The sequence below is a fragment of the Betta splendens genome, chromosome 4 (assembly GCF_900634795.4).
Source record: "Betta splendens chromosome 4, fBetSpl5.4, whole genome shotgun sequence".
In the NCBI taxonomy this organism is placed as follows: Eukaryota; Metazoa; Chordata; class Actinopteri; order Anabantiformes; family Osphronemidae; genus Betta; species Betta splendens.
The window spans coordinates 8,005,354-8,014,382 of NC_040884.2; the positions used below are offsets into that span (position 1 = coordinate 8,005,354).

The 9,029-nt window shown below is 39.7% G+C and overlaps 1 protein-coding gene and 1 long non-coding RNA gene across 4 annotated transcripts; one reads left to right on the plus strand and one right to left on the minus strand.

The window, feature by feature from the left end:
- Positions 1–462: 462 nt before the first annotated feature.
- On the minus strand, positions 463–6,088 carry mindy4 (MINDY lysine 48 deubiquitinase 4). Of its 2 annotated transcripts, none has more exons than XM_055508320.1 (18): positions 5,762–6,088; positions 5,436–5,486; positions 5,069–5,286; positions 4,746–4,977; positions 4,445–4,674; positions 4,267–4,319; positions 4,070–4,179; positions 3,859–3,975; positions 3,676–3,767; positions 3,402–3,503; positions 3,129–3,192; positions 2,891–2,956; positions 2,751–2,818; positions 2,567–2,630; positions 2,151–2,312; positions 1,866–2,046; positions 1,593–1,671; positions 463–1,310 (listed from the first exon to the last, which is right to left on the minus strand). In XM_055508320.1, exons 1-18 carry the CDS (start codon positions 5,819–5,821, stop codon positions 1,262–1,264), a joined length of 1,998 nt encoding a protein of 665 aa, XP_055364295.1. In that variant the 5' UTR covers positions 5,822–6,088; the 3' UTR covers positions 463–1,261. The 2 variants fall into 2 exon arrangements, with proteins under 2 accessions (XP_055364295.1, XP_029004664.1); XM_029148831.3 differs by having other exon boundaries at positions 5,367–5,486; positions 5,762–6,086.
- Positions 5,974–7,991, plus strand: LOC121202184 (uncharacterized). Of its 2 annotated transcripts, XR_008694534.1 has the most exons (4): positions 5,974–6,110; positions 6,958–7,446; positions 7,537–7,646; positions 7,797–7,991. It is a non-coding gene; the product is annotated as an uncharacterized LOC121202184 (long non-coding RNA). The 2 variants fall into 2 exon arrangements; XR_008694533.1 differs by having other exon boundaries at positions 6,958–7,646.
- The last annotated feature ends 1,038 nt before the right edge of the window (positions 7,992–9,029 follow it).

Here is a 9,029-nt window from a genome sequence, read left to right on the forward strand (position 1 = left end):
CATTAGGAAATCGACAGTTGAAGATAAATGAATGGGCATCAGCACTGTCAAAATAGGAATCATATGGATATGAGCGGTTTTGACTGGTTTTATTAAAAAAATCAGCTCCCATTGTTTCATCGTGTGATGTTGCCAAGATGATCTATTGATCCGTTGACCTCGACACTTTAAAGACAGTGTTCAGGGAAGTGAGCTGCTGAGACTTGATGTGGCTCTGCAGTGCTTTCGAGCCCATGTGCTGGAGGTGTTGGCACGGGTCTCTGTGCCGCCCCCTCTGCACGGCTGCTGTGGTTAAAACTAAAGGCACTGATTAACTGGAAGGCATCTGTCAGCTTCACCCGGACATGTGACGTAGCTGAGCGTTAATTCACAATTAGCCACGAGTTGATTTTCTTTATCTGGAACAATGTGGAAGAATTACGTAAATGGTAATTTAACAAATGAAACAAAACATCACACACATCACACTAGGAAACTAATTTATTTTTAGTGAATTTTACCTTTATATATCTGGCATTTTACATATTGTGTAGTAGTGTGTTGTAGCCATCATGAAGTGATGGAGAGAGGCACAACAAATGCTGAGAAATATTGAGATAGTTTATTATTCTTTGCAAATAAAAGGCTGTTAAAAGTAGAAATTTCATGAATGTAACAGTAAGAAATAATAATAGCCACAAGATTTATGAATAAGATAAAAACAAATCAAATTATCTCCATCAGTTGATGATGTTCATCATAATAATAACAATAATAATAGATAAAAAGTATATAACACATTCATTTCAAAATGTCATGCTGTAATAAAAGGCCATTTGACTTTTGTCAGTTCCAAAGCAAACTGTAAACCAAGATTAAAATACAAAAAGTTAAAATACGTAGCATATGAAATATATAAGACAATCATTCACTGACCTTCTACTGCTTTGTCCTCGTAAGGGTCATGGGATGTTAAGACATGATATGAAAATAATAAATCACCTGAAATATTGCATTTTTTTTTCTATGTCATCAACAGCTCACTAAAGAATGATGAAAGGCCACTGTAGGCAGTACTATAAATTTCAGCCATTTACATTTCACATTTCTTTTCATATGCATAATGCTTAAGAATTCAGCTACTCCTATACTGTTGCGCTGTACATTACCAATATGAGATCCTGGCTAATGTGTCTTAACTAAATGGCAAAAAGCGTTAACACAATGCTCAAAGGTACACATACAGTACTAGAAGGAGAACTGCATCAAACAGTGAGTTCGGTTAGAGAATGGGCTCTGTGTCATTCCAATTAACTAGTGCATCTTTCCACCTGAAAAGAAAAGCAGAAAAAAAACTAGACTGGCAACAGACCGTCAACATAAAAGCTGCACAGCAGGTTCTCAAACCCAGTCATCAACTACCACAGACCGGCTTGGTTTTTAACTATTACTGCCCTTGACTAATCGCACCTCCAGGTTATCAGCGGTAGGTAGGGCAGGGATAGTTGGAGAAAAAGCAGACCTGTGGTGCGTGAGGACTGGGTTCGGGAAACACTGCTGCAGACATGTTATAGTGGTTTAGATCTGCATCACTGTGTATGTTCATGGCTTACCTTGTTCGGATACAGAGTTCCAGTGGAGGGATGAGATCGGATTCGCCATTCTCACAGTTAATGGTTGATTTGCCAACAGCTACAAACACAAACAAATAACATTTCACTTTAGGAATATGCACAAAAGTACAAAAGCAAAATGGATCCTAGGAAAACAGTACAACACTCACAGAACCCACAGACTGATTTAGACTTTTCTAAAAGTTTTTCTGCTGGGGTGAAAGCTATTGGGAACACAGCAGTCAAACATGTGTGACATGTGTTGCTACATACAGACAGTAAGGCGGATCTCCTCCTGCTGGTTGGCCAGTCCATCATAGTAGTATAGGTCAAACTCCAGGTCCTCCTCCTGACTGGTCAACAGCTCCCTCTGCAGGCCAAACAGCACGCTGAAGTGGCTTTCACTGCAAACCACCCAGATAGGAAAACGGGGAGTCTTCAGATAATCCCCTACCTTAAATAGAAAAGAGAGAGTGAATTTGTTTATTTATTTCTGATGATTTAAATAGTCTAAACCACCTCAAAGTGAGCAGAAAATCAGCATGCATTGCCACTCACCTTACAGATGTTATAATGTTCAAACAAGGACAGCAGGCCAATGTCACAGTGGCTCTTAATTCCCTTGAGTAGAGTCATGTTACCGTTGCCTGAGTCTAATTCCATGTCATTGTCAAAAACATTAGAAACTGCCCTACCACAGAGCAACAGGTTGACCAGCTCCTGGTAAATATTAAGACAAAAATACAACTTAAGTACCCGAACAAACTACAGTAACAACAGCACGTAGTTCGGCACCGGCATCATCTGTAGTGTTTCACTGAGAGCAGCAGGTTTCTACATATAGAAACTATGACCTAGAGAATCTCTCTATTTTATCCAAAGCAAATGATGAAAATGTATTATTGTAGGTACTCGGTTTGTGATTTTTTGGCAAACAGCATCTGGAGCTTCTAATTGTTTGAATGATGTCTAACCTGAGTGCAGTAACCATGGGCTCCTATGAGTGAGGTGGTGGGCACATCCATATCCTCTCTAACTCTGTGGAAGAAATAACCAGAGGCCCATTTATGGGTGTTGTTTCATACACTGTATGAGTATGTATGAGCCTGTAGCAATTTTATATGTTGCTTGGTGATGGTGTTCCAAAGAGGCACATACCTTTTAATCGATCGAGAAAGGACAGCAGATATTGTGAGCAGTAAACAACCAAAGGCTTCAGTCTCAAACTGTGGGCGAAAAAAAAAGGTCTTATTGATTCTGTGGTAAATCAACAAAAAAAAGCTGGTAGAGTCTCTCACCTGCTCAACATGCTGCTCAAGAAGCAGCTGCAGATCCTTGATGCTATCCACAGTGAAACATGTTATCTAAAACAATACGGTGTTCATAAAAGCTCCACAAGAAGCAATTCAAGCCTGCTCAAACACTATAGCGCCAAAAATGATGACTTTTAGATTTAGATTTAGATTAATCAACAGTATTGATAGAACATTAAAAATATTAATATACATTTTAACAGCTTATGCAGAGCCTTATTACCTTTTCAAGTAGTCCTTCAGATTTGTGGTGTCCTGCTGGGATGAAATGATTTCTTCCTGAATTTCTGGTTCAATAATGTAAATGTGAAAACATACACACAATTCAGAGTTTATATTATTCACCTCCACCAGAAACAAAAGTCCTACCAAGTTTTTCTGATATGAATATGTGACAGTGAAAGGCATGGACACAGATGTTACTAGCCCAGTTTGAACTGAGCCTAGCTTCAAAAAGATATAGGTAGAATTAAACTGATTCAAAAAGTGATCTTACATTGCAACTGTAGCCCGTTTTTCCTCTCCAGCTCTCCACAGAATTTCAGCTGCAGCTAAAGCAAGACACTTTCTTCTGGTAGTGTTTGAAGGACTTAATCTCCTGAGAACAAAGTAGTACTTGAGTAAAAGACAGGTTGCCTGGGGTAATAGTACTGTTAATATTATCAAAAACGCACTCCTTGATGTGAGTTAATGGCTGTAAAAATCATCCAAGTGTTGACAACAGGGCACAGAAAGGTTAATATTAAAAGGGGCACTGGAGAGGAACCTACTGAAGGCCTGTGTTGCTGCTTTCGGAGTTCTCAAAGAGCAGTCTCTTTAAAACAAATGCTTGAACAGATGCCAGAACTCCACATGGACCACCCTTAAATACACAGGAAACAAATAGGACTGTTGTATTATTAACAATAAAGTAAAATTCAACAAATAAAAATAAATTTGCTATATTAATGAACCTTTTTTTGCACAATTCCATATCTCAGGTCATGTGTTTCTGAAAATGTGAAACCCTGACTCCTCCACTCAACATTGAAACAAGTTAGGCTTGAACCAAGGAGAAGTGTTTTCAATTCCTAGAGAGAAGAAACAAAAAAGAAAAGGCAAAAAAGGGCAACTAAAAAAACTGTGTCTCTCAGTCCTAAGAAAATGTTCCTGTACATTACTAACCGCTGCGGTGTGTTGGTCCATTGGCTGGCCTGCACATCTGTAATCTGCAATGGTTCTCTGGAAGGATGCTGAGTGGAGATCTTGCTGATCATCATCATCATCAATGTCATCTGAAAATAAATTACATCATCAGCTTTATCAAAGTGAAGTGAAATAAGCAATTTCTGCTTTTAATGTCATCAATATAGTTCACTCACCTAAAACCATTTCAGACATATTAACTTCAGCCACATGGAGGCAGGTCTTTACTCTAAAAAAAACCCAAAACAGACACAATGTATGCAATCGCAAAACTGTGAAGAACATTTTCTGTATTGGAACAGTAGTTGTCCATTCCACTTGTTAGGAAGAGATTAATATGTTAAAGAGATTTACTTTGCTGTACTTGGTCCCACTTTTTCAAAGTTTTCAGCTTGCATCCTCTCTGGTCCACTCCATGTCCCCTGTCTAACTCTGTCCGAGCCGATTTCATTTAGGCTGCTTTTTAAGCTTTTATGATGGAAGCCAGTTGCCAGCGGTCCATCCCAAGACTGTGTGGTTTCTTCTTTTCTGAGCAGCTTCAGGGGTTCTTCTAACCTTCGACTGTGTCGTTTTTTGTTTGGTTCCTAAAAGTGTAAAATATCAGTAAAGGGCATATTGAATATAATTAAAGATTTTTGGCATCAAACGTTAGTACCTGAGGTGTATTAGCTATTGGCCCAGCCATCATGCCACGTCTAACTTGATTAGTTTTACTCCTTTGGGTGCTCTCCTTGTTCTCAGTCTTTTTTTCATTGTCCCGAATGAAAGAAATCTGTGCTTGTCCTGTGTGTCCTTCATAATAGCCAGGTTGATTTTGACTTGACAGCTTATCAGTCTCTGTATAAAATGCGGTAGGTTGAAGAGTACAGGTTTCTTCTTTTTCTGAACTGTAAAAAAAGGTATGAACCAAATACATAAAAAAATCATTTGATGAAATACTTAACAAAACATTTATCAAATCCACTGCTTGTGTAATACCTTAATATGCTGTGTGTGTAATTAACGTAAGCCATCGTGCTGTTCTTTGTCTTTGTGTCACTCACTAATGTTGATCTCAGTGCAGGAGAAGTAGCAGTTGAGTTGAAAGGCTCATGAGCGTAATTACAATCACTGTCATTGATCTTGTCACCCTTAAAGTCTTCAGTGTGATACTTTACAATAATCTCCAGCAGTGTTTTCATGGGGCAGTTCTGAGTCTGTGAAGACAAGGATCTCAGCTTTGACTTGTGTTATTGTTCACTCATACAATTGTCAACCTTTCCCCTCGAGGCTTTACCTTATTCCGTCTATAGAGGCTCTCCATGTTGAGAATCTGCCTCAGCTGTGACCTGTTGTTGATACTTGCCTCTGTGCGTGGATGCTCTTCATCCATACAGGCAATCGTCCTCTTAAGTCCCTGTAACGGGCCAAGAATAAATTACCAAGAATGACTTGGTAATTTACGGGTGTCACTCCTGATAGCTCTGTCTGCAGGTTTAATAGTTGAATCTCTGGGGAGTCGCATGTTTTGGTGCAACACATTAAACCTTTTCTGCAACTCACCTCTTCTTTAGCATTGCTGGTTAGCGGCTAACGAAGCTAGCGAGACACTGCGAAATTAACCCTTACAGGGTGAAGTAAACAAAATATACCGAACCCGTTCAACGTCGAACATTAACCTGAACAACTCACCTTTCGGCTCAGGTATTCCCGTACAAGGGACGAGGAAACATCCTCAACAGAAACGGCCATCGAGACGTTTCCTGTTACAGCGGTGAGAAGATATTCAGCACGAAGCTGTTCCGTTCTGACCGTGACTCTACGAAACCCAGCCGCGAACCAGAACGGGGCGGACGCCCTGCGCTGCAGAGTTCTGATCCAGCCTGGGGAACCGTGGATGTCCCTGTGTTCCAGATGTTGCTATTAGGGAGACATCTGTAAAACGTGTTCGTCTTTTTCAGACGTAGCGTTCAACTTAGCTCGTTTCCATGGCAACGCCAGCCGCGCTACTCTCAAACTGACGATGGTGACGGTGGATGAGGTAAACAAATATGGCGGCCTATTCTCTCCAACGAAAACCCTCCCTGGAGCAGGTCTACGTCGCTGCATGGTCAACGCATGCGCATTAAACACATTATGGAAGCAGACAAAACACAATAATACAAGGGGTTTCTTCTTCTTCATTGGCAGTTTGCGGTCGCATCACCGCCACCCTCTAGGCTTGACCGTGAAATGCCTATTTCTCACAGTATATATTGGAGCTCATTCTGCTCCAAATGCCATCCCTGTTTCTATTCCTACCCAATTAATCCTCCTACCTCCCTTTGAATCCTGTAATAAAGGAAGTTTTAAGAAGTGTGCTATTATGTTTCACATTCATATCTTCTATACTTTTGTCATTATTAAGCTTTTTTTCAACTTTTTTTCCCATTGAAATGAATGAAAACAACTTTTCAAATCCTCTTCAGCTTTCTCTACTTTCGGCTTTGTACTTCCGCATACTTTAAGCTTCAGAGACTATTTAGACTACAAAACATTCTTCAACTATTAATACATTGTTCAGCTTTATATAATATATTTAATAGTTTCTGAGTTAAAGCAGTTTAAGGATAGGGTGGTTTTTGAGGAATTTTTCAGCCTTTTCATTAGTGTGTATTGCGTGAGCTAGAGTGCGTGATGTCACAGCTAGAGTGTGGGCATGTTTTTTTGAGCCAGAAATTTTCTATTTACCTTGTCACTACAGCCACAGTTTTACTCGATGAACATATTTTTGTCATTCTAATAATGTGTCTAGTTAAGCCCTCAGATGTATACTTTTAGTCTTCAGTTGCCTCAAAGCGCAGAGAGTTCCAGAATTCCTCCCACAGACTCCAATGCTCACTCTGTAGGGCCAAGAATGACCGGCTAACGACTGGACCACGTGTGTAGGTACTCTCTGCCTTACAGTGTACGTTTGTTCAACCTTTAATTGTGATGTATGGGTCACCTGACAGGAAGGTTTTAGTGTTGTCACTATTTCATTATGATACAAAAGTTATGTGTTTTGTGCAGAGGCTCAAGAGGTGCACACAGTAACACAGTGCTTTAAATATGTTAATCTGGATGCTAAGCAGAGATAAATAAAGGACATACAACCATGTTCAATAACAGTGATAACTGTACTTTGACAGAGGTTAACACTCACATCTAAGGCTCCAACAACAAAGGGTTGTCTTTGCTGACTGCATTAGCTGCAGAGAAATATTTTTATGCTTTCACTTTACTAGAGATGCTGAACCAGAACAAGATGCTTCAGTCCGAGTAACCCAGACCCAAGCAAAAGGTGAAATCCACCAGACGACCCAACTGCAGGAACCACCGCTGAACCATCACTTGTAGTAAGAATGAAATTATCTTCAAATTAGCTTCTTCATATTCTGCTCTTTACTCCATGTTCTACTGAAGCAAAATTTTTCATTTTGGTTTAGGTACAGCTGTGGAGACTGGAAAGCTTTATTATCCAGGGTTTCCTTGACAACAGAGACCAGATAATGACCATAGGACCTGGAAAGACCTGTGTTGCAGGAGGCTCGGTGCAGTAAGTCATCGCCTGAGCACTAATTTACCTAAGTAGTTGTAGTGACATAAAGTCTTCATGAGCTTAAACTGACAATGTAGAGACGCATGTTAACATTACATCTGTTCATGATGCGTCCTCTTGCAACTTGCACCTCTTTGCTCCCTCCAGCCTCCAGTCAAGATGAAGAGGAGCCTCAGGATCCCAAACACATAGAGGAAGTGACTGAATCTTCCTCTGTGCTGCTGGGTTTGGAAACTCTTCAACTCACTGTGGCCAAGTTGCTCTGAGCAGAAGCCAGTCAAGATGAGACTTCTCCAATGTAGAAACATCGAGCACATGCTTCAATAAATCAATTTTATGTTAAACCCATACTTTTCTTTGTATTGCTTCATCTTTAATAGCATTTTTTCTATATTGGCTCCTTGAGCAATACACTTTGCACCCAGGGGGTGGGTTAAATGCAGAAGACTAATATTGTTGTTACATTACATAATGATGACCAATAAAGGCTTTCTTCCTTGCTTTTGAATAGGCAATTATGAGTAGTTAAATAAAATATTTTAAAGTTTATGTATTAAGGACACACGTCTGCTCCAGATCATTTCAAAATAAAGGCACCAATACAGATTTTTAGCTAACAATAGCAATATTTCTGTTTTCAACTACTTTATTATGACTAGTTAATAAGACTATTTTACTGCTTAGCAATTACCTGCACATGCTTCCTTTATATCCTTTCAAAATAAAACCACTGATTCAATGTTTTAGCTTTATTAGTCATTTGTATAGCTCTGGCTGGTTAATGACTTCTAATAAATAAGACTATTTTACAGTTTAGCAATTCCCCGCACCTTCTCAAAATCCTTTCAAAATAAAGGCACCAATGTAAAACTAATCATTATAGCCATTATAGCAATCTTTTCCGACTGCTTTCTTTGCATAACTAAGAAAGGAATTTCTTTTTCCAAAGTATGTTTTTGGTGTTCCCCAGGCCACCATTTGAACACACTTAGCCTGTGTGTCCAGATACTGTCCCCGCAGCATAAAAGCAGTCACATTGTCTCGTTCCCAGACTCCTCTTCTCCAACTGTTTCTCGATCACTTTGACGTTTTGTGCATTTGAGTCTGCCACCTCCCTGGCCTTAATCTCCTTCTCCTCCTCGTCTTTAGTTAACACAGTTATGGAGCTGAACTTGTCCGTGTGCTTGGTCATTATCACACGTTTAATATAGTAAAAAATAAGCCGAAATGCCTTTAAGCTTTAAAAACACAACCCCACAGTTAGGCACAGTGTGCGCCGTTATTATTCCTACTAGAGACCATTGCAGCATTTTCTTCCAATGTTTCTCTCTGCGCATCCCATTGACATGTTTCACCAACATACAGTATGTAGTGTACTGC